General features: G+C 42.1%; 1 protein-coding gene, 1 long non-coding RNA gene and 6 other non-coding genes across 10 annotated transcripts; 1 reads left to right on the top strand and 7 right to left on the bottom strand.

Annotated features, from left to right (window-relative positions):
* The first annotated feature begins 9,907 nt into the window (after nucleotides 1–9,907).
* Nucleotides 9,908–20,286, top strand: LOC115173766 (CTP synthase 1). Of its 2 annotated transcripts, none has more exons than XM_029732139.1 (17): nucleotides 9,908–9,997; nucleotides 11,058–11,230; nucleotides 11,881–12,051; nucleotides 12,393–12,493; nucleotides 12,661–12,861; nucleotides 12,988–13,068; nucleotides 13,292–13,443; nucleotides 14,087–14,219; nucleotides 15,305–15,393; nucleotides 15,706–15,800; nucleotides 15,951–16,057; nucleotides 16,146–16,242; nucleotides 17,838–17,893; nucleotides 19,415–19,511; nucleotides 19,631–19,775; nucleotides 19,935–20,016; nucleotides 20,109–20,286. In XM_029732139.1, the coding sequence occupies exons 2-16, from the start codon at nucleotides 11,065–11,067 to the stop codon at nucleotides 20,011–20,013; spliced, it is 1,770 nt and encodes a 589-aa protein (XP_029587999.1). In that variant the 5' UTR covers nucleotides 9,908–9,997; nucleotides 11,058–11,064; the 3' UTR covers nucleotides 20,014–20,016; nucleotides 20,109–20,286. The 2 variants fall into 2 exon arrangements, with proteins under 2 accessions (XP_029587999.1, XP_029588000.1); XM_029732140.1 differs by having other exon boundaries at nucleotides 9,957–10,118.
* A 169-nt stretch (nucleotides 20,287–20,455) lies between these two features.
* Nucleotides 20,456–23,557, bottom strand: LOC115173767 (uncharacterized). Of its 2 annotated transcripts, none has more exons than XR_003871663.1 (9): nucleotides 23,473–23,557; nucleotides 22,744–22,808; nucleotides 22,421–22,472; nucleotides 22,135–22,199; nucleotides 21,896–21,943; nucleotides 21,615–21,674; nucleotides 21,257–21,335; nucleotides 20,993–21,063; nucleotides 20,456–20,796 (listed from the first exon to the last, which is right to left on the bottom strand). It is a non-coding gene; the product is annotated as an uncharacterized LOC115173767 (long non-coding RNA). The 2 variants fall into 2 exon arrangements; XR_003871662.1 differs by having other exon boundaries at nucleotides 21,261–21,335.
* On the bottom strand, nucleotides 20,864–20,934 carry LOC115174181 (small nucleolar RNA SNORD99). The gene has a single exon (XR_003871760.1). It is a non-coding gene; the product is annotated as a small nucleolar RNA SNORD99 (small nucleolar RNA).
* On the bottom strand, nucleotides 21,439–21,570 carry LOC115174177 (small nucleolar RNA SNORA44). The gene has a single exon (XR_003871756.1). It is a non-coding gene; the product is annotated as a small nucleolar RNA SNORA44 (small nucleolar RNA).
* Nucleotides 22,024–22,102, bottom strand: LOC115174184 (small nucleolar RNA SNORD103/SNORD85). Its single transcript, XR_003871762.1, has one exon. It is a non-coding gene; the product is annotated as a small nucleolar RNA SNORD103/SNORD85 (small nucleolar RNA).
* On the bottom strand, nucleotides 22,295–22,375 carry LOC115174167 (small nucleolar RNA SNORD103/SNORD85). The gene has a single exon (XR_003871746.1). It is a non-coding gene; the product is annotated as a small nucleolar RNA SNORD103/SNORD85 (small nucleolar RNA).
* Nucleotides 22,560–22,695, bottom strand: LOC115174168 (small nucleolar RNA SNORA16B/SNORA16A family). Its single transcript, XR_003871747.1, has one exon. It is a non-coding gene; the product is annotated as a small nucleolar RNA SNORA16B/SNORA16A family (small nucleolar RNA).
* LOC115174169 (small nucleolar RNA SNORA16B/SNORA16A family) lies at nucleotides 22,977–23,102 on the bottom strand. The gene has a single exon (XR_003871748.1). It is a non-coding gene; the product is annotated as a small nucleolar RNA SNORA16B/SNORA16A family (small nucleolar RNA).
* Nucleotides 23,558–24,392: the final 835 nt, after the last annotated feature.

The raw sequence follows: 24,392 nt of genomic DNA, 5'->3' as shown, positions 1-24,392 counted from the left end.
AAATGGCATATATCAGGAAGATACGTCAACCAACCAGTAGATATACAGTAGAACCAATTGGATATACACTATGCAAGGGAATGATATAAAGGATACCTTGGGATAGTATAATACAATATGTGAAACCTGCAGCTCATGTATGCACCATTATACTGTACTGCCAAGGTCATAGAGGAATATATAGGTTAGGAAGACCCCACACAATGTAACATCCTAGAAGATTTTATGGGATTTGTTTTTCAGCATGAATATGTTTTTGTCCCTCTCTCTTTTCCTTTCCCCTCACCAGCTGCATCACGTTGTTCTGTTGGGCCAGGAAGACATCCAACCAGCTGCATCATGTTGTTCTGTTGGGCCAGGAAGACACCCAACCAGCTGCATCATGTTATTCTGTTGGGCCAGGAAGACACCCAACCAGCTGCATCATGTTGTTCTGTTGGGCCAGGAAGACACCCAACCAGCTGCATCATGTTGTTCTGTTGGGCCAGGAAGACACCCAACCAGCTGCATCATGTTATTCTGTTGGGCCAGGAAGACACCCAACCAGCTACATCACGCTGTTCTGTTGGGCCAGGAAGACACCCAACCAGCTGCATCATGTTATTCTGTTGGGCCAGGAAGACACCCAACCAGCTACATCACGCTGTTCTGTTGGGCCAGGAAGACACCCAACAAGCTACATCACGCTGTTCTGTTGGGCCAGGGAAATGAAACAGTCATATGCTGGCCTTTCCCTCCCCCTCTTTTCAGCCTGTGATATAGATATGAATGAGATATGTGGGGGATGAGGCTTTAAATATTATCACTGTGTCCTTGTCCTCTCTCTCTCTCCCCACTCCTCTCCCTCTCATCGCTCCCCACCCTCACTGCCTCTCTCTCCATGGCAGCAACAGTAGTTTGATTCATGATTTGTGTTATCTGTTCTCCAGGAACCACCAAGCCCAGCTGTTCCAACAGTCACCTTGGAGCAGGAGGCTAAATGTAATTAGCCAATGGATGGGAGAGTGGGAGACGGGGCCTGGGTTTGGCTGTGTATGTGTGTGTGTGTGTGTGTGTGTGACACTCCAATATGACAGTGCGATATCGCACCATGTATAAACCCCCTGGTCGAATGTCATCCTCTCAGAATAATCAAATGAGATTAAAGTCACAGTGGGTGGAGGAGAACAGCCCCACACACCCACACTCACACCCTTCACACACACGCACACACTACCATGACTATTAGCTGGGTTTTGGTTGTTCTGATGTTGATGAGATAACATGTGTGGATACATGTGGCCGTCCTCCTGAATCGGGACCCTAGGGAGATAGCTGTAGATTAGAAAGTGAGAGAGAGATGGAAAGAGAGAGAGAGAGAGAAAGACAGTGAGAGAGAGATGGAAAGAGAGAGAGAGAAAGACAGTGAGAGAGAGCAAGAACACACAGTCCTCACTACCCATCCCCCCTTACACACATACTCACTCTATCAGCCTGGTCAGTGGTATGCTCTGAGCATGTCAAGGTAATCCACACCACCATTAAAGAGCCTCCACTAGGTCTGACCCCTACCTTTATTACAACCCAGCCTGACCCGAAGTTATTACTCTTTTCCCACCCCCTATGTTGTTACCTGCACTTCCCAGTCTCCAGCCTCAGACCAGGGAGGGAGGTTTTCATGAAAAACATTGAGAAAGGGATGAAACCTTGTTCTTTTCTTTTATCACACAAGGCATATGGAACTTAGGCCTAGTACACCATGTGGTTAATCAGCTGCCGTGCTGCTTTTCCATTTCTAACCAGAGGAAATGGCTTGTGGAGGAGGCAGGCAGCCAATCAGCCAGTCACACTGTGGGAGTTTAATGAGATCATTGCCATGGTCAGATTCCATATTAAAATGGACTCATTAGGCGTTACTACCCAGAGACAGGGGCCTGATGATAATATTCACTAGCGTAGGATGACTGTTTCTGGACTAAAGGAATCATTTAGCCCAAGGAAGTTCTGTGGTTGTCACCCCTCTGGTCCAGTCGTCAGTCAGACACTCCAATACTCAATGCCCAGGGTTGTGTTCAATATAGATGAACGTTCTGAAACGGGGAGGTATTACCTGAACACATATTTTCATTGTCTGTTACTAAATGTTTTCCTACTGTGTGCCATATTGGAATATTGAAGATAACCCTGCTCTCCTGTATATTGGCCAGTGGCGACCCGTCATTCAGGGCAGGTGGGACAGAGCCCCACCTGTTTTGAGCATCACCTGTTTAGCAAAAACAAAATGGAAATGTCATGTAATTTTGGCATTATTACGTGTCACATATCAGTTTGCAAACTACGTAAAAAATGTTAATAATTATTGAGTTAATAAAGCCGCATACCAACATGGTGTCTTTTTTGCTTTCTTCAATAAGGCAGCTCCAAAATTCCGGTGTTTGAGCCTAGCTCAGTGCTTTCTGTGGTGGTGGGGCAGCCAGCGGAAAATACTGCGCGTAGGGGTTGGTAAGGTTCTCTAGTTGCGCCATGATTGGCTCAGTGTTCTGTCACAGATGGGGACGCTAAGTCACCGCAAATTCTACGGGGAGAGCTCAAAAATTCAAGCACCTTGGGTGCTGCCATAGAAGTGCCCATCCAAGAAGGCTCAAGGTCATTGGTCACAGATAAAATGATGTCAAATCACGTTATATCTACCATAGCTTTGATTGGTCTGATCATGTCAACATCATACTTTCTAAATCTTAGCTAGCAAGCATGCAGTCATCATGAATCAAGTCGACTATCTACTGGCAAATTCTTTTCAATCCTTGTCATTTGAAGAGAAATAATGAAGAGAAATTATAGATCAAATGTATCGGTGCTCATCGGCCATTGGACATATACATTACACAACAAGTTAGAAATCACAAATTAAACAATAAGTGGTTTGGAAGGAATGAGTGACTAACTGCAAGTATTGCAAAACAATCACTAGCCTGCTATTCAGTGGAGTGGCTGTGTGGTCCAAATCTGGGTTTAAAGGTTTCTTTTCAATCCAGCATGACTTCTGCCACGTTAAAAACAACTTGAAACTTCAAACTGGGAAATCTCAGACTTCATTGAGTTCAAGACAACTGGAAACTCTGAAAAAACTAGCTCTGACTGGGAAAATAAGTTTTCAACAGTCATCCAACTTGGAATTGCAAGTTGGAAACTCAGGCCTCTTTCTAGAGCTCCGACCTGAAGATCACTGACGTCATGATTCAACCTTGATTTTTTTCCAGAGTTCCCAGTTGTTTTGAAAGCACCATAAATCCAGAGAATGCCAGACTTTGATGACAAAGTTGGATGACAGAATTTGCCCATGAAGGACCACCGTACCACCTTCCTGTTCAAGTGAGCACAGCACAACAAGATGAACCCAAACATGTAATGTATGTTGCTGCATAAATGATATGCTGTAGCTAAGAAAGTAATACTAAGTGTATGTTGTGTAGTAAGCTGTTGGTAGCCCATGTGCCTCACCCTAATCATTTGGTCCTAACAGCCCATGTGCCTCACACTTATCATTTTGTCCCTTTTCCTTTCATAATTTAGCCTACTGTTCTGACTTGGTGGTGGACATGTAGCCTTTAGCCTGTTTTAGAGAAATGTCATCAAATATTGAAAGAGCTTTCATTGTCAACTTATATGCCCCCTTTATTTATCCTAAAATTCTGACTTGGTGTACAGGGAAAATACTGTAAGAATGGCTCATGTTCTGAATTCTGTCGCTGTACATTTCAAAAGAGCTGAACAAAATGCATTCGGAAAGTATTCAGACCCCTTGACTTTTTCCACACTTTTTTAAGTTACAGCCATATTTTAAAATTGATTAACAAAAATGTCCTCATCAATCTACACACAATAGCCCATAATGACAAAGTGAAAACATGTTTTTAGAAATGTTTGCAAATAAAGCCTAGCCTAATTTATCTACTTCAATTGACTGATTTCCTTGTATGAACTGTAACTCAGTTAAATCTTTGAAATTGTTACATGTTTATATTTTTGTTCAGTATACTATCCCCCATAGTAGAAAAGTGTACGTATTCTATTGGTCAGCTTGTCGAGAAAGAAATAGCTCAGACTCTGGGACAGTTGTGGGAAGGTAGATCCCAAATCCATATAACCAGTAGGCCTAGGCCACATAAAAATACGTTTACAATTATTGAATCTGATGCAACAGATCAGAACATTTAGCTTAAAATGTTGAGAAACTATTATTTCTTAACATTATTAGCACGTCAATGCGCACAAGGCAGTAGGCTACGCGCAAATCTGCATTTGGCAATGAAAAAAAGTTGAAAACCAAAGAACATGAGAGAAATAGGCTACATGTTTCAATGCATGTGGAAGTCTTATAAAATAATTGCCTCTTCTGATATGGTCGAATTTTGCCTAGGCTGCTTTGAAGCAAGGTAAAACATGCCTCATAATTTGTAGTAAAACATTCAGGTTTCAAACAATGAAGTAGCTATATGTTTTCAAAATGCGTACTGCCTCCAGATCATTGCAAAGTGGTGTGTGAAGCGCTGATGAAGTCTGCCTTCCGTTGTCTATTCATTTGAACCGCGAATGGGAAGCTTGCTTCAATTACCAGTTGAGAAATAAAAAGAGTAGCTCTTTTTAATCTTGCATTTAGAACTGTTGCGCAATGATTGGGCTTATAAAAGCGCTGCCTGACAGGCTCTGTATCTGTATGCTGTGCAAGTGTGATAAATAAGATACATAACGAATATACACACGCACCAATTGAATTCCACTAAATTATGCAAATTAACTCATAGACCGATATGCATGACCACTCAAATGTATTTACATCAACTTCTATTTCCATCAATGAATAGGCTGAAAACCATTATTTCTAAATTGTATTTTTTTCCCCTACACTCCCAGTGTGAATTTTAGTTATCTGCATTTCAACAACAAAAAATGTACCTGCTAATGGAAATGCACACACACACACGGAGCCAGTGTGTTGGAGTGGAGTCAGTCATCATCAGACATCATGTCAGTCAGTGTAGTGCTCCTATGAATCACTATGAGTCACAAGGAGATCATGTAAGATGCACCACTCTGTCCTGCCCAGGAAGCTCTATGAGGGGATGGTTTGTTTTGGAGTTTGCTACATAAGAGAGGGTGGCCTTTGTCTGTTCAACTACACTGAACTGAAACTCACCCTAAAACATGTGCTTTTACTCCCCCCACAAATTATATTAGCCGACTCCTGCTGTACCCTGATAAACTGCCTGCATGCTTGGAAGCACATCAACATGTCACTGGCAAGAAACCATATTGATATAATGTAGCAATGCTCCAAGAAACACACAAACTCCAAAAGGACTCACATAGAATAGAGAACCATTTGTACAAACTGGCTGCTTGTTCATCAGCCCCATACAAAACTAAAGGTGTAATCATACATAAGAAACTCAAAATCACAATCCTTGGCAAAGGTGAAGACCAAGAAGGCAGAATCACTTTCCTTAATTATATCCAAAATGGAACGAAAATTGCCTTTATTAATATGTAAGCTTCATGTTTTATGATTCTCCGAAGAGCATATTGTTAGAATTAATTGAATTCCAACTGGATATTGGGACAGACATGAATGCCATTTTGGACATGTGGGACAAATCTAATAAGACCAACAACAATCCACAGGCAACTAAGGCTCTCCAACATATACTCTCTGATTACAACCTCATTGATGCCAGGCGAGCTCATAACCCTAAAGCCAAAGAGTACACTTTCCATTCAAACAGGCACAAAACACTCTCCTGAACCCATTTAAATACGATTATCTACTACTCTATTTTCTTCAATCACGACAATAGAAATTTGGCATATGAGCCTATCTGATCATCATGCTTACTACTTACTGCCTGTTACACATTTCAGAATTTCCTAAAAGAGCCACAAGATGGTGCTTTAATGTTTCCTTACTACAAAATCATGACTTTCTGTGAAGATTTTTTAACTGAATTGAATGAATTCATAATAATTAACAAAAGTTCAGTCAATGACCCCTGGATTCTATGGGATGCCACCAAAGGCGTTATTAAAAAATAATGCAACTGCATTTGCATCTGGGTTGAATAAATCACAATTAAAGAAGATATCAGAATTTGAAATGTTGTTAACTGTGATAGAGCGTTCTCAACAAACACTAATTTCAGACCTTGGTAGCTGATACTCTTTCCAAAGGCAAGACAAAAGAATTAAGAACTCCTCTTTCAACAGAGGTAGCCACCTCGCTGGGAGACCAAATCACTCTCAATGAACTCAAAAGGACATTGGATAGCATGAATAAAAGCAAATCACCTGGATGGGACAGTATTCCTCCTTAGGTCTATTTAAAAAATAAATAAGTTAAATAAAGGTTAAATTAAAATAAATAAAGTGTTTAAATCAATTAGGTCCACTATTGCACAAAATGATTAACAAAGCCGTTCACAAAAAAGGTAAACATGCCACCCAGTGTTCTCACTATCTTCCCCTATCTTTGATGAACATAGATATTAAACTGTTTTACAAAATGTTGTGGTTCTGTCTAGACACTTACTTACCCAAATTGTTCCACACGGACCAAAGCTGGTTTGTTAAAAAAAATACTTTTATCCCCGGATTACCTTAATTGACTATTACATATCTTAAATGCTTCATCAGAAACAACAGCTTATTTCTCAATACAGAAAAAGGTTTTGACAGACAAGAATGGCCATATCTCTGGTCTGTCTTGGAACATATGGGAATTGGCTCCAATTTCATGAATATGATTAAAATGCTTGATGCCAATGCCTCAGCCATAGTTATAAGAGACAATATCTTCTCTACTCCGTTCAGAATCACTAGAAGCAGCATACAAGGCGATCCAAAATTCATAATGCCGTTTTCTAAATGTATATGGCAAGGTAGGCTAAAGGATCCCGGGAAAAAATTAACAAACCTATAAAAAGGGAAAGACGTAGGAGGACTATCCGTACCAAACATAAATAGTATTTCCAGGCACTAGCATCTCACCCAGTCCTAAATTGGTTGAGACATGATTTACCCCCTGGCTGAGTATAGAGAAAAATATGGTGTCTCCTATTGCCCTGGAAGAGGTGATCTTCACTGATATATCCCTTAAACAATGCAAACTATGCTTTGGTTCTATTATTGCTCCCAGAATTTCTATTTGGCGCAACATTTTAAAACAATGTAACTGGGAATCAAAATGGCATGCTCCTACTCCAATATTTCACAATAATGACTTGCGATCTGGAGGGCTGCCTTTTGCATCCCCCCAACGGTCCAAATGTGTAATCCATACCCATGTCAATATCATGGACAGTAATGGTTTGAGAACATTCCAAGATTTGAAAGATACATACACATTACCAAGCAAATACCTTTTTCTATATTTACAATTTATGTCAGCTATGCTGCCTATGGAGTCCCTTGGGAAACCCAACTACCGAACCATCTAATGATGATATTTAGAAATAAATGATCTGGTCAACTTTTGGAAAGCTCATAGTCTGAGGTAGCCATTAAAAAAGTATGGTCCACAGATCTATACTGAATCTGAACAAAGCTTTATCTGGAACAGAATATGGAAAAATATGTCCTTGGCATCCCGTAAACAGAAACATCAACAGTTTGCTCACAAACTGTTTTTAACACCAAGGAAACAGTTTATGATGAAATTGGCCCCAACTCCCATCTTTTCACTGTTCCCAGAGTTTTTATTTAACTAGGCAAGTAAGTTAAGAACAAATTATTATTTACAATGACAGCCTACCCCAGCCAAACCCAGATGAAGCTGGGCCAATTGTGCACCGCCCTATGGGACTCCCAATCACTGACAGATGTGATACAGCCTGGACTTGAACCAGGGACTGTAGTGACACTTCTTGCACTGAGAAGCAGTGCTTTAGACCTCTGCACCACACAGGAACCCTGAATTAGGTATGCACATTCCTCCATTTGATGTGGGAGTGCCCTGCAGTTAAATACTTATAGGGTAAAGTTTATTTTAGTGCATGAATGTAAATATTCAATTATTTGCATCTATTATGTTACTTAACGATGATAGCTCCTTGAATCTCTCCATAAATCAGAGACGATTACTGCTGGCAGGCAGCACTGCAGCAAAAAAATATGTTGGCTCTTAGAAGGCAATCACCTCACTCTCTCCCCATTTGCCAGCGGATAAAGTTACTATTAGAAGTTATAAAATTTGACAGTGAGAAGGAATGGTGCTAGTCATAGAACAATTGAGGCCTGGACAAATATACTTGACTTTAAAGTCAAGTATATTCCGTTTCTGCATGGCGCAATGGTCTAAAGCACTACATCTCAATGCAAACGGCATCACTACAGTCCCTGGTTAAAATCTAGGCTGTATCACATCCAGCTGTGATTGGGAGTCCCATAGGGTGGTGCACAATTGGCCCAGTGTTGGCTGGGGAAGGCTGTCATTGTAAATAAGAATTTGTTCTTAACTGACTTGCCTAGTTAAAGAATTATCTCAGCAAAAGCCCAACACTTACAAATTAACAATTCATAAAGCCCAACACAAACATGTAAGGGATCATGGATTCACCTGGTCAGTCTATGTCATGGAAAGAGCATGTGTTTCTAATATTTTAGACACTCAGTATATATACCTATTTTAATCTTTTTTACTTTCTTTGCTTTCAGGCCCACGAGAAAGGGTTGATATGGGGAAGGTTTTCTCTGGTCTCAGGGAGGGGTGGCGGGAGGGTGAGGGTTGCCTGATGAGCAACCATAGTTGCTAGGGGGTGGGAAGGTTTCGGGAGAGGGGGGTGGGGGAGTTGGGTGGAGACACGGGAGGTTGGGGGTTGAGGCCCACTTCTTTTCGTTTATACTGAATGTATTATTACTTAAACTCTGTATTTTTTCCCCTTCTTCTTCTTCTTTTGAGTGGCAGCCTACTAGTACATGTTTCATAAATGTATCATTTGAAATGGATAATGTACCTGTAACCCCCCCAACAAAAAATAACATAACAAATAAAAATGTGATAAAAAAAAAATTACTCAAATCTGCCAACCTGCCCCCAGGTAGAACAGATGAGTATGAAAGTGGATGTGATCTTGTGTGTTTACATGTAAACATAATTATAAAGGCCTTAGGTACCAGGGGTAGAGCGAAGAGGCATTGCACCACTATTGTACTCCCTCCATTGCAGAATATATAATATACTTTTCAAAAGATGTATATGCATTAAAGACAACGTTTATTGTTTCCTAATTTATTTATTGCGTTTTTCTGCCATGTACAGCCCGTCAAAGCAGCCACCACGGATTTTAGATGGAGCAATACTGTCACCTGCCGGTTGCCCCACTAATTATCAGCTGTAAACACTTACCTCCACCATCATGTGGACTGTTCAGCGTATTTTTTACATTTTATTTAACCTTTATTTAACTAGGCAAGTCAGTTAAGAACATATTCTTGGTTACAATGACGGCCTACCAAAAGGCAAAATACCTCCTGTGGGGACGGGGGCTGGGATTAAAAAGGAAAAAGAAATAACATAAATACAGGACAAAACACACATCACGACAAGAGACAACACTACATAAAGAGAGACCTAAGACAACAACATAGCAAGACAGCAACACATGACAACACAGCATGGTAGCAACACAAAACATGGTACAAACATTATTGTCGTTTGCTGGTTTGTATCGGACATCATTTGACTATTTTACTCACAATCATGCAATTATTATAAATATGTAGACATAACAAAAATAACAATATGCAATAACGATTGGCATATTGATATAGCTTAAACCCTGAAGAAAAAAGACAATAGTTACATTTCCAGCGTGGTGCGTGCGCAGATCCGACGCAACCGTGACGTACTCGACCACAAGGCCACTCTTGCTTAGTCGCGCGTCTTTTTCTGTACTGATCTGGTAGAACATTTGGCCAGTCAACACGTGTTGGAACTTGGAGTGGATGGATAGTCAATTCTAATTAAGTAACTTTTTTTATTATTATTCAAGATTTGAAGGAAGAATTTAAATGTATATACATTGACAATTTTAAATTAATCAAGTCCAAATATTTACCATTTGACCGCCTTACACTATTTAGTTTTGGTGAGTTGAAAAACATGCTTCCTTTGTGAACACCGCAGCGCTGAGGTAGCCTAGCCTGCTCTTAGCTTGTTAGCTCAATTGACGCGATGGAGTCAAATATTTGTAGAGCTCGTTGTTCTATCTGTGATGGAATCCTCGGGCTAGGTGACCTTGGAGTCCGCATTTTATATATTCCTTGTACTGTATTATGACAGGGTTGGTCGCATGGTACATCAATGCATTGTCCTGGGTTAGGATTCAGTTTAGCTAGCTATCCGGCTAGTGTGGCTAAAAGTTATTGATAATGGAATAGGATATCAAGCTAACTGTTCTGTAGATAACGTTACTTTATATGTTGCAAGTCCTTTACTGTTAGGTAACTTGTGTTACAACCTTTGCACCTGGCTAACTGCAATGTTTACTAACGAACTCAGTTGTTGTACATTGTTGCATTTACTTGGTGGTTGTATCCACAGAGTAGATATTTTCGATTTTAGAAAAAAGTAACGTTGATGCCTTCGATGCGCGCGCCCTCTTTGTCCTTTATTTCTCTGACCGATGTAACGTTAGCCACCACGCAGGTATCACTGTACGGTCTTTGCATGTACTGTACTATCGAACGATAGGAATCAGCAAGACCCCCCATCCTGAGGGGAAGGAATGTTGATTACAAAAAACTCTTGGGCATTTTTTCCACCATCTCAGAGGGGTAGACTTGCTTGGTTGAGCAACACTAAATGAAAAAGACAGGGCTAACGTTTCTTGCTTCAGGGCACAACGGCAGGAGATGGCATCTAGGTGTAGGATACCTAGAATCCTCCGAGTCGGACTTGGGATTCGAACCAGAAATGTTCCAGTTGCTGGTGCACCTCTCCAGCTTCTAGACTACCTGCCGCCTCAAGTAGCTACTAGAATCAATTAACTACATTACTGTAATCCGTATTATTGTCTCCTACCCAGTGCCACAATGAAGTACATCCTGGTCACTGGTGGCGTCATCTCAGGCATCGGGAAGGGCATCATCGCCTCCAGTGTGGGAACCATCCTCAAGTCATGTGGTCTGCGTGTCACCGCCATCAAGATTGACCCCTACATCAACATAGATGCAGGGACCTTCTCTCCGTACGAGCATGGTGAGCTCAGGAAATGTTCTGTATTATAGAAATAGTGATTTTAAGATCTGTCTTGTGTGTATGCTGTGTAACTTGGTGAGTCCAGGGTCATGAAACAGAAGAAAATGCTAACAAACTATTATAGGTTGAAACGACACTGTCAATGCAATTATATGCCATGATGAGGCCTCCTAAGTACTATTCTCTGTTTGTTATGGAATTACTTTCTTTGCTCAAGCACAGTTGTCGGAATCAGAAAATGTTATTGCCATACAAGAAATGTTACTAGGAATGTATGTTGGTGTCCTGTGTACACAGAAGGGTACATCAACATCAATAGTCTAGATCCCTCAAACTCACCTCTGGACCTTGAAGTCAGTTCCACCCCTCCCGCCCCTCTAATCAGGGACTGATTTTGACATGGGGCTCAAGGTGTGTGTAATTAATTACCAGGTCAAACAGAAAACCAGCAGGCTCTGGACCTCGTAGGGTAAGAGTTTAATACCCCTGGTCTAGATCAACATCGATACAGATGGAGACATGAACATCTATTCAAATATACAGAATCCTGTCCCTCGCTCTGTGTCTGCGTGTTGACTAGGGTTTTAACCATACCACTCGACTTCTTCCGGGTGAGGTGTTTTAACGCTGTTCCTCTGCTCTCCCTCCAGGTGAGGTATTTGTGCTGGACGATGGGGGTGAGGTGGATCTGGACCTGGGGAACTACGAGAGGTTCCTGGACATCAGACTGACCAAAGACAACAACCTGACCACTGGCAAGATCTACCAGTCTGTCATCAACAAGGAGAGGAAAGGAGACTACCTGGGAAAGACCGTACAGGGTAAGACTACCTATAAGACGGTGCGGGACAAGGGCTGGGATGACTTGTAGAAACTATGTATATACAGGGGTTAAAGGAAGAGCTACCAATCTGTCATCAACAAGAAGAGGAGACTACCTGGGAAAGACTGTACATAGTCATGCTGGGAGAGAGACTGGGTATACAGGAGTTCAGTCTCTTGTTGAATAGTTGATATGCATTTGATTTAGCTTGACATGGCAGTTCTGTCCAATATCCTATGAAGAACCAATAACAAAAAGGAAGGATATGAGCTATCAAGTTCTCTTGTCACGTTCTCTGCATCTCCAGACTAACTGTCCCTGTTTGGTGTGTCCTTGCAGTGGTGCCCCACATCACTGATGCCATCCAGGAGTGGGTGATGCGTCAGGCCAGAGTACCTGTTGACGATGACGGTGTGGAGCCTCAGATCTGTGTCATCGAGGTAAAAGATTATGGTTAACACTGGTAGATCAATGACTTCCAGAGAACCTTTATTGGTTTGATAATAGTGTGACATATGTTACTTGAGGAGTCATTTCGGGCTGGGTAGTTACTAGTTGTATTCCTGTGTAATTGTGTATCCCGGTATGTCTGTTTTTATGTGTGCAGCTAGGAGGCACCGTGGGAGACATCGAGAGCATGCCTTTCATCGAAGCCTTCAGGCAGTTCCAGTTTAAGGTGAAGAGGGAGAACTTCTGTAACATCCACGTCAGCCTGGTCCCACAGCCCAGTGCCACAGGAGAGCAGAAGACCAAACCCACTCAGAACAGTGTCAGAGAGCTCAGAGGACTCGGCCTGTCTCCTGATCTGGTGAGTTTAAATGAACCCAAGTTTTTCTAATCCTAGCAAGCCGTCATAACCACTTTTCTGTCCATTTGTACATTTAGTGCAAGGATTGTCTGTTAGCTAATTGTGTTTGTTGTCAATTCCCTCCAGATCATGTGTCGCTGCTCCACTCCCCTGGAGAACTCTGTCAAAGAGAAGATCTCCATGTTCTGTCATGTAGAACCTGAACAGGTAAGACCTGATCGTACATTCACACACTAGGATGAAACGACACTGGCTCAATAAATCTTCCCAGTGATTCCTCACATCCTACCTTGTCACCTCCTTCTCAACTGTATTAGAGAAGGTCCAATACATCTCCCCTTGGAGGATGTGAGGAATCAAGGAAAGATGAATAAAGAAGCACTGAAGCCTCTAGTTGTGACTGAGTGTTAGCTCTCCCCTCCTCTCCCAGGTGATCTGCGTGGCAGACGTGTCGTCCATCTACAGAGTGCCTCTGCTACTGGAGAACCAGGGGGTGGTGGGCTACTTCTGTCAGAGACTAGACCTTCCTATAGAGACACGCCCCAGGAAGATGCTCACCAAGTGGAAGGAGATGTCTGACAGGTGGGTGTGTGACAGGTGTGCAGGCAGGCAGTCTCTGGGACTGGTAGCGCTCGATTATTTAGACCAGGGCTCAGTTTCCCATGCTTAAGATGCTTTTGGGAAACCGGGCCCTGGGCTGTTAATTGTCGGTTCTAATAAGGGACCGATTCAGACCTGGGACACCAGGTGAGGGCAATTAACTACCAGGTAGAAACAAAAAACAAGTGTGTCGACCCTCCAGGACCAGATTTGAACAGCCTTGATTTAGACCTACCACGTTTGAGTTTGACCTCTGGATAAAGAACTACATATCTGGATGAGAAAACTACAGAGATATGTAATGATGCTGTTTGGGTTGGTTGCTCTGCCTATTCACCTGTTCTATTGCAGCACTATGGAGTGACCTGTATTCAGATGATTGGTGCTTTAAGCCAACTGGGAACTCTGAAAAAGGGGGTCAAATCATGACGTCGGTTATCTTCAAGTTGGGAGCTCTAGAAAGATGTCAGAGTTTCCGAGTTGGATGACCGTTCAAATCTATTTTTCTCAGTTGGAGCTACCCCCCGAGTTCCCAGTTGTCTTGAACGCACTGAAGTTGGAGATTTCAGAGTTCTCCGTTTTGAACGCGGCATATAACTTTGCCTATGGTGTTTTTGAATCCCAGGTCAGACAGGCTCCTAGAGCAGTGTTCTATAGCCCTGGTGGGGAAATACACCAAGTTCACAGACTCCTACGCGTCAGTCATCAAAGCGCTAGAACACTCGGCCTTAGCCATCTGCCACAAACTGGATATCAAGGTAAAACACACACACAGCCAGGCTAAAACACATGTACAAACTACACACTTGGAAAGGCACTACTGGCTGGTTTCCTGGACATATAATAAGACTAGTCCTGGACTAAGAAACACTTTCAATGTAGAAAGTGCATTCTAGTCCAGGATTACGCTTAATCAGTGTCTGGAAAACCAGCCCTACATCCACAAGCATCTTAACCCCTGTGCATGACAGTGCATCTTTTTCTATTTAGTTTCTTACACAGCAAGGCTAAATTATACTGTTCCTCTGGCTTGGATGTTCTCAGGAATAGGTTTTATTTTGAAGAAGATTGCTGCTATAAAGTGTGATTTCATGTTTAAGTCTTACTTGTTTGTGCAGTCATGTCAACTATACTGAACAAAAATATAAACGCAACATTTAGTGTTGGTCCCGTTTTTCAAGAGCTGAAATAAAAGATCCCTGGAATGTTTCATATGCACAAAAAGCTTATTTTGCAAAAATGTTGTGCACAAATTTGTTTACATTCCTGTTAGTGAGCATTTATCCTTTGCCAAGATAATCGATCCACCTTGACAGGTGTGGCATATCAAGAAGCTGATTAAACAGCATGATCATTACACAGGTGTACCTTGTGCTGGGGACAATAAAAGGCCACTCATGTGCAGTTTTGTCACAACACACTGTCACGGGTTTTGTTTTGGGGGAGCGTGCAATTGGCATGCTGACAGCTGGAATGTCCAACAGGGCTGTTGCTAGAGAATTGGGGGGGGGGGGGTGCTGCTGAGGAGTGTTCTGTCTTTAAAATCTTTTGTGGGGGAAAAACTCATTCCGATAGGCTTGGCCTGGCTCCCCAGTGAGTGACCTGGCTCCCTAGTGGATGCCCACCCATGGCTCTACCCCTGCCCAGTTATGTGAAATTCATAGATTAGGGCCGAATGAATTTGATTTAAATTGACTGATTTCCTTCAATGAACTGTAACTCAGTAAACTCGTTTGAAATGTTTGTGTTATGCATTTGTTCAGTATTGGATAAGCTACGTCCTATCGGGTCAATAGCAACCCATTCTCATGTCTCCCCCTCCCCTCGTCTATTTTTTTCTCAGTATATTGACTCAGCAGACCTGGAGCCAAACACACTGAAGGAAGAGCCTGTGAAGTACCATGAGGCATGGCAAAAACTCTGCAGTGCTGAGTAAGTATGGTAGGGTCCGCGGTAGAAGGTCTAGCGGTGGGATGTGGCACCTTTTATGGTATTGTTCTCCAATCCTCTTCTTGTACCCCCAGCCAGTTCTACTTATTTTATGTACGGTAGTCCAGCACAGCTGATTCATCCAGTTGAATAGGGTATGCCTGAACTTAAACACATCAATTAAGTACACGTGGCTGGGCGGGACACGGGGAGAAACACTGAGATATGGCATCACAGGGGGTCAGATGGACTGGTAGAGAACAGGGTCAGTATTGTGACTATGTTCATGATGATGGTGTTTCCCTCCCTCCACAGTGGCATCCTGGTACCTGGAGGGTTTGGAGTCAGAGGGACCGAGGGGAAGATCCACGCCATCAACTGGGCACGCAAACAGAAGAAACCCTTCCTAGGTAGAGAATTGTCTGTATCAGTGGCAGGCAGCTACGAGGATGCAGTCTTCACATCAAGGAACAAATTACACCTGAGGATGGAATTTAAAGCTTTCCATTCACATTCCTTCATGTATGTGCAGTGTTAACCTGACTCCTATGGGTTTACAGGTGTGTGTCTAGGGATGCAGCTGGCTGTGTGTGAATTTGCCAGGAATGTGCTAGAATGGGAAGATGCCAACTCCACAGAGTTTCATCCCGAATCAAAGCATCCTGTTGTAGGTTCCACCTTCATAAGATCTCCCCTCCCCTTTACTGGTCGTGAAGGCCAACAAACAGAAATCTGATTCCTTACTGGTTCTTTAGGTGATTGACATGCCAGAACACAATCCTGGGCAGATGGGTGGGACCATGAGGCTGGGAAAGAGACGGACCATTTTCAAGACCACCAACAGTATACTAAGTAAGAGACCAAACTGAGAGTAAAGTCACTGTCATAATCACACACTATACAGTGCATTCAGAAAGTATTCAGACCCCTCGACTTTTTCAACATTTTTCTACGTTAGACTTATTTTAAAATTGATTAAATAAAACATTTTACTCATTAATCTACACACAATACCTCGTATTGAAAAAGCGAAAACAGGTTTTTAGGATTTTTTGCACATTTATAATAAAATAAAAAGATACCTTATTTACAGAAGTATTCAGACCCTTTGCTATGAGACTTGAAATTGAGCTCAGGTGCATCCTGTTTCCATTGATCTACCTTGATGTTTCTACAACTTGATTGGAGTCCACCTGTGGTAAATTCAATTGATTGGAAATGATTTGGGAAGGCACACACCTGTCTTTATAAGGTCACACAGTTGACAGTGCATGTCAGAGCAAAAACAGAGCCATGGGGTCGAAGGAATTGCCCATAGAGCTCCGAGGCACAGATCTGGGGAAGGGTACTATAACATTTCTGCAGCATTGAAACGTCCCCAACAACACAGTGGCATCCATCAATCTTAAATGGAAGAAGTTTGGAACCACCACGACTCTAGAGCTGGCCTCCGGGCCAAGCTAATCAATCTGGGGAGAAGGGCCTTCGTCAGGGAGGTGACCAACAACCCAATGGTTACTGGCAGAGCTTCAGAGTTCCTCTGTGGAGATGGGAGAACATTCCAGAAGGACAACCATCTCTGCAGCACTCCATCAATCAGGCCTTTATGGTAGTGGCCAGACGGAAGCCACTCTTCAGTAAATGGCACATTACAGCCCGCTTGGAGTTTGCCAAAAGGCCCCTAGAAAGAATCTCAGACCATGATAAACAAGATTCTCTGGCCTGAGGAAACCGTTAGAACTCTTTGGCCTGAATGCCAAGCGTTACGTATGGAGGAAACCAAGCACCATCCCTACGGTGAAGCATGGTGGTGGCAGCATCATGCTGTGGGGATGTTTTTCAGTGGCAGGGACTGGGAGACTAGTCAGGATCGAAGGAGAGATGAGTGGAGCAAAGTACAGAAAGATCCTTGATGAAAACCTGCTCCAGAGCGCTCAGGACCTCAGACTGGGGTGAAGGTTCACCTTCCAACAGGACAACGCCCTTAAGCACACAGCCAAGACAATGCAGGAATGGCTTCGGGACAAGTCTCTGAATGTCTGTGACCCAGCCAGAGCACGGACTCGAACCTGATCCAACCTGTGCAGCGACACTCCCCATCCAACCTGACAGGGCTTGAGAGGATCTGCAGAGAAGAATGGGAGAAACTCCCCAAGCGTGTAGCGTCATACCCAAGAAGACTCGAAGCTGCAATCGCTGCCAGATGTGACTCAACTAAGTATGGCGTAAAGGGTCTGAATACTTACGTAAATATATTTCAGTTTATTTTTAATGAATTTACAAAAATTTCAAACCCTTTTTTGCTTCATTATAGGGTACAGATTTGTAGATTGATTAGGGGATAAAACTATTTAATCCATTTTACAATAAGTCTAAGGTAACAATGTGGAAAAAGTCAAGGAGTCTGAACTTTCTGAATGCACTGTACCTGCTGTTTCTCATTGCAGGAAGACTTTACGGAGACGCTGAGTATGTGGATGAGAGACACCGACATCGCTTTGAGGTTCATGTTCACACCACTTTCTCTTTATCCTCTCTGGGCTAGGTACCTACTCAGCCAGTTGAATCCCGTGGCGCGTTATTCAAATACCTTAGAAATGCTATTACTTCAATTTCTCAAACATATGACTATTTTACAGCATTTTAAAGACAAGACTCTCGTTAATCTAACCACACTGTCCGATTTCAAAAAGGCTTTACAACGAAAGCAAAACATTTTAATTTAATTTAATTAGATTATGTCAGCAGAGTACCCAGCCAGAAATAATCAGACACCCATTTTTCAAGCTAGCATATAATGTCACATAAACCCAAACCACAGCTAAATGCAGCACTAACCTTTGATGATCTTCATCAGATGACAATTTTAGGACATTATGTTATACAATACATGCATGTCTGTTCAATCAAGTTCATATTTATATCAAAAACCAGCTTTTTACATTAGCAGGTGACTAGCATGTGACTAGCATTCCCACCGAAAACTTCTGGTGAATTTACTAAATTACTCACGATAAACGTTCACAAAAAGCATAATTATTTTAAGAATTATAGATACAGACCTCTATGCACTCGATATGTCCGATTTTAAAATAGCTTTTCGGTGAAAGCACATTTTGCAATATTCTAAGTAGATAGCCCGGCATCACAGGGCTAGCTATTTAGACACCCAGCAAGTTTAGCACTCACCAAAGTCAGATTTACTATAAGAAAAATGTTATTACCTTTGCTATTCTTCGTCAGAATGCACTCCTAGGACTTCTACTTCAATAACAAATGTTGGTTTGGTCCCAAATAATCCATTGTTATATCCAAATAGTGGCGTTTTGTTCGTGCGTTCAAGACACTATCCGAAAGGGTAAATAAGGGTGACGAGCACGACGCATTTCGTGACAAAAAAATTCTAAATATTCCATTACTGTACTTCGAAGCATGTCAACCGCTGTTTAAAATCCATTTTTATGCCACCTTTCTCGTAAAAAAGCGATAATATTCCAACCGGGAAATTGTTTTTTATTACAAAGAGAGTGAAAGTAAAAGCATGCTATCCCCTCATGCACGAGCCTCAGCCTGATGGCCCTCTGATAGAGCACTTGCCAAACGCGCTAATGTGTTTCAGCCTGGGGGTGGAATTATATCGTTCAGCTTTTTCCCGCCTTCTGAGAGCCCATGGGAGCCGTAGGAAGTGTCACGAAACAGCAGAGATCCCCTGTTTTGGATAGAGATGATCAAGGAGGGCAAGAAATGGTCAGACAGGCCACTTCCTGTAAGGAATCTTCTCAGGTTTTTGCCTGCCATATGAGTTCTGTTATACCATTTAAACAGTTTTAGAATCTTTAGGGTGTTTTCTATCCAAAGCCAATACTTATATGCATATTCTAGTTACTGGGCAGGAGTAGTAACCAGATTAAATCGGGTACGTTTTTTATCCGGCTGTGCAAATACTGCCCCCTATCCCCAACAGGTTATATACCTTCTCTACATTTCACTAGTGTTTGTGTGCTTACCTTGTTTCCTGTCTCAGGTGAACCCGGAGCTGAAGGATCACTTTGAGGGTAAAGGCTTTCACTTCGTGGGTCAAGACGTAGAAGGAGAGCGAATGGAAGTCATTGAGCTAGACGGTAAGTGTCCCCGGGATCATGTGTATGAGAGGACAAAATGTTTTTGGTCTGCACATACCTTTTTATACTCACACCTCACCTACAGCTCTTAACCACCTCTCCTCTGCTTTTATTTCTAGATCATCCGTATTTCGTAGGGGTGCAGTATCATCCTGAGTTCACCTCTCGCCCCATCAAACCATCGCCTCCCTACTTTGGCCTCCTACTGGCATCAGCCGGGAAACTACAGAGCTACCTACAGAAGGGTTGCCGTCTATCTCCGCGGTAACCGAATATTCACTCAGTAGGGCATTGAATGTTACAAGAACTGGCTCAATGAAATATTGTGCCGTGGAACGTCGACATTTTATAGTAAAAGTATGCCGTTCTAATACATTGTTGGATGTGTAAGTAACGTGTCATTTGAATACCATCTCTCTGTAGGGACACGTACAGTGATCAGAGCGGCAGCAGCACCCCAGACTCTGAAATAGCGGAGTCCATCTCACAGGAATTTGTGTGACTGGTAAGCAACACTAAAATTTCGTTGTCAGTTTGGATTCTAGGCTACCCAAATTTGTCTGGAAACATTAATCTGCCCACAATTTCCTCTTACAGAGGGAAAGGAACAGCTGAAACAGGGAATCCCTTTTTCACATGGAGGACCAAGACAAGGGCTAAATTAGCTCTTAAGATATTTTCCTGAAAGGGATCGTTAGTATGTGTATATGCAACTGTCAGTTGGGTCAAACATGTCTCACAAGCAATAACTGTGACTGCTGTTTAATTCCCTCAATGGATTGGTGGGGAGTTTCTTTTCATTGCAAATTGAAACACTTGAGCGCCAAGTTACAGGCTGAATGACCCAGAGATCTACGCTGGTGGGCAGTCCTGTTGTCCCCTAAACACATTGTAGGGGTTGGCTTCTGGTTTAAAGGTGCCCCCCAATATTTATGACAAATGAGGTCTTTGTACATTTCATCTTTATTTTAGTCAAAGGGCTTTACAAGTATAGAGACAAATATTTTCCCATCACACATTACATAGGTAGTTGTCAACCTGGCTCATGGGAAGTGATATAGGACCAGGACACATTATTTAGCCATCTTGAAAAACATGAATAACACACAGGTTAATGTGAAGGGTGTTCATGGAAGGATGTAGGCCTTATCCATTTGAGCAGCAGCTACATACAGACCCTTAGTGGAATTCCCACTAGAGCATAACAGTTAATGTGATTGATGCTATGCTGGCAAGAGAAAGCCCTTATGGCATATGACAGGCCTCATCCATCTTTTAGCAAGACCTGAAAATAAAAAGTAATGTTTTAGTGGCTGGAGACAATTTGTATTATACACACTTTGAAGGTGCCGTTCTGATCTCAGTCCCATATCCGCATGTTTCATCCAACAGTCACATTTAAAGATATCAATCATTGATCAGAACACACCAGAGACTGCACAGATGATTCAGTGATTAGCATGAGGCAAAGCATGACATACCTTAACCCTGACTACAGGTATATCAACGTTGAAGTGTAATTGGTAATTTCACCCAGAGGCAGTTGCAAGACCTGCAAATGAAATAAATGTCAGCTTCTTGATACACACACTACATCCAAGGATTTACTGTGATTTAAGTCCCATATCCACATGTTTCATCCAGTAGTCACATAAAAAGGTATCAGCATTGATCAGAACATAACAGGCCCTCTGAAGAAAAATCACAAGCACTTATCCCCCAAAAAATGACAGTTCTGTATATACCTACAGATAGACATTCCATCAAGGGACCTGGATTGGGCCATTCCATCTCAAGTGTTGAGGCACACTTGTACCTACATACCTGCAGAAAGACATTCAGCAGTGCAAAGTAAGCTTTAACAGCAGGATTTACATTGGTGGAACTATCAAAGCAAAATTACTAAGGTTCAAAGATGAAGCTAAACATCTGTAGGACAGTAGAGTGACTACCTCAGGCACAGAGAGGCTAGGACAGTCAAAGACTCCCCATTTCTCTGGCATACACTTGGAGAACCAGAGGCTACAGTCAGAGCCCGGGTCCTTAGGATAGCATGCTATCATGGGGACCAGACAACACTTGTTTTAAAAGAAAAATCCTTACCAGCCGTTCAATCCCAAGGTGATTGGGTCGTCACCTCTGCCATTTCAGTTGGTACGAGACCTGATGAGAAACAAAGTGACAGTCGTGGGATGATCGATCTAGGCTCATTTCCATTCCAAAGCATTGAGGATGTTTCTAATTCATTACTACTTTCAATAAACAGGCTCAGAAGTTGAATACTGGAATGTCTACATTTATCATTTCACCAGGTAGGTTAAATTATCAAGGCAGTGAGGGCAAGTGTGTCACAGCCAGAATGAAAGGCAGACATTTTGAATTACCTTCAGAATGTTCAGTGGTTAATTCTCAAGCCATCTGAGGTTATAAACCTATAGAGAAAATTGAGTCAGGAGACAGCTACATGTTTTTTTACATAGTAAAACCACACAATTTGCTCTCATTGCAATATCTTGGCTCAGACGAGTACTATAAGTTCTCATCAATGAGGTACTCCTCTAAGTGAGGGCAAGTTTGTCATCACAGCCAAAAGGTTAAGAGATTTTTAGAAAATCAGAATTACCTCCAATTAGAACTTCCACTGGTTCATCCTAATCCCATTTTATAGGGTCTTCAGATTGACTAATCCTGTAGAGAGCATTAGAAAAATAGGATCAGGTAGAGAGATACTTCGTTGTATAACCAAAACCACACAATTTACATTCAGTTAAATCAATGATATATCTGGGCTCAGACGAGTACTAAGAAGTTCTCAGCATCGAGGCATTCCTCTAAGTGAGGGCAAGTGTCTCATCACAGCCAGAATGAAGGATGGTAAAACGTCTTGAAATCATCCAGCATAAACGTACCTTCTGCATATCCATTTGTTAATCCACCGTCTGATCAGAAGATATCATTGGGCTTCGAGCCATAAGGAAGCAATCAATTAGAAAAATTAGTCCATCATATGACCAATACATTTACATGTTCTACGTACAATGGTGCCTGGAATGTCCTTCCCCTTAATGTTGCTGCGTCAGTTACTTTCGAACTGTACAGCGACCGTCGGTGAAAGTGTTGTTTTTGGCATCTTGTTGACCATGTCTGCTACAAGAATGCAGGAACGGCTTCGATAGGTGCCTGGGTTTTGAATTGGGTTGTACAGAGATCATAGTTCATTGACACTGCTCACCTATTCTGCAGTAGCAATGCAGCCATATTGGGTTGAGCAGGGTTCATCGTATGCGGTTTGTCCACCTAGAAGCAGAGATCAATGATGAGGTAGTCAGTATGGCTAACCTTAACCAACTAGCTGTGTGGGCCTGCACTCACTGCACGAAATCTAACAATTGCTAGAATAACCATCTACGCAATGTGACATGGTTAGCCATAGTTGCTGGCTCACAGAAGGAGAAAGAAAAAAGTTACTGTTCTTTCCCAAATTGTTGCTGATAAGTTACACCCTCACAGCATCCGTCGGTAAAACCATGGCTCCTTTGTTGACCGAGTCAGCCAGAAGAGTGGACTGAATCGGCTTCGATAAGGGCCGCGAGCAGCAGCGGCCACGTGGAAATCACAGGCCAACATAGCTAACAATGAGTATCAAACTAGCGTAGGTAAGCATGTTCGAAATGGTACATGTAACTTCACGATTAACATTAGCTTGTCCACAAGGTTCACAGCAACTACTTTAATTGCTAACGTAGCTGGCTATATAGCCAAGTAGATCACAAGAACGTGCAGGTCCCGCCGGAAGTTAGTCTACCCGTCCTAGGAACCGAAAGCAAAACGCTAGAAAACCCATTGAAACATTAAAGTACATGCTTATCCAAAAACATGTGATATTGGTAAATAAGTTGAACATCTTTCACTTGAATATAAAAGGTGATGTCAGGCGATAACTCTTTTGCTGGTAACTCACCTTTGCATTTAGCTTGAACTGAAGAGAGAGAGAAAATCCGCCGTCTATTGGTTTATATAGTGGGGGACAACATGGCGATTGGTCCACATGTGTCACATGGACGAGATGTATGACGGTATATGACGTTCGCCATAAATCATAGACCGCTATCAACATAGCTACCAATGCTAAAATGTGGCATAAATTAGATAGCTAATGGCTACTGATAAGACAAACAATAAATAATGAACAAATAATACAACGAAAATAGAAGGGGTAAAAAAAAAATATACATGTTTGAAGAGAGGCAAACAAAAAAAATTCACTTGAAGCTATTGCTAATTTATTACACCTGGTCAATGCAGTTCTGACCAAGACAAATCAATGGATTGCTGCCAGTGCCAACACTTGTGATTTTTGGATTAAGGCATCTGAGGTTGATAAAGGCCACACACTAGTATTTATTCCAGACGTCCTATGCCTATACGAGTTGGCAACAATAGGAAATTACACTTCCGGATTTGAAAATAGATGTGTAGGTCTGTAGGTGATAGAAGAATTTGTATGTTTAAGATAATGACTAAAGTATTCCACCCTGAAACCATATATAATTGTATGAAATGTGTTAGAGTCATAATCCAATAATGTGTGTGACTAGACCTTTTAGACTAGGCCATTGTGTTACTATTTTGCAATATGAGCAGGGTATAGTTGAGACATTCAAGGACAACTGAACTGTCGACTTGTGATAACGGTGAAACTAATAACTGGAAAGAGGCCTCCCCAGCCTAGGGAGGAGAGCAACTGTTACAAACGGCTAGGCTTGCAGAAGATAATAAAACATGTTGTAGAAGTGTGATAAACAATGTATGTGAACTGTGGAAAAATACAGCCCACCTAAAGCGAGGTGGAGTTTCTACTGATGTGAGTTTATTTGTGTG

This window comes from Salmo trutta, chromosome 34 (assembly GCF_901001165.1).
Source record: "Salmo trutta chromosome 34, fSalTru1.1, whole genome shotgun sequence".
Taxonomy (NCBI): domain Eukaryota; kingdom Metazoa; phylum Chordata; class Actinopteri; order Salmoniformes; family Salmonidae; genus Salmo; species Salmo trutta.
This window is presented reverse-complemented; position numbering and strand designations above follow the sequence as displayed.

Bases quoted from the DNA above. Each gene is read 5' to 3' on its own strand.
- LOC115173766 (XM_029732139.1), top strand. From the start codon at position 11,065: ATGAAGTACATCCTGGTCACTGGTGGCGTCATCTCAGGCATCGGGAAG. The intron at 14,220-15,304 runs GTAAAACACACA...TTTTTTTCTCAG, and splicing joins GCCACAAACTGGATATCAAG to TATATTGACTCAGCAGACCT. The intron at 19,512-19,630 runs GTAAGTGTCCCC...TTTTATTTCTAG, and splicing joins GGAAGTCATTGAGCTAGACG to ATCATCCGTATTTCGTAGGG.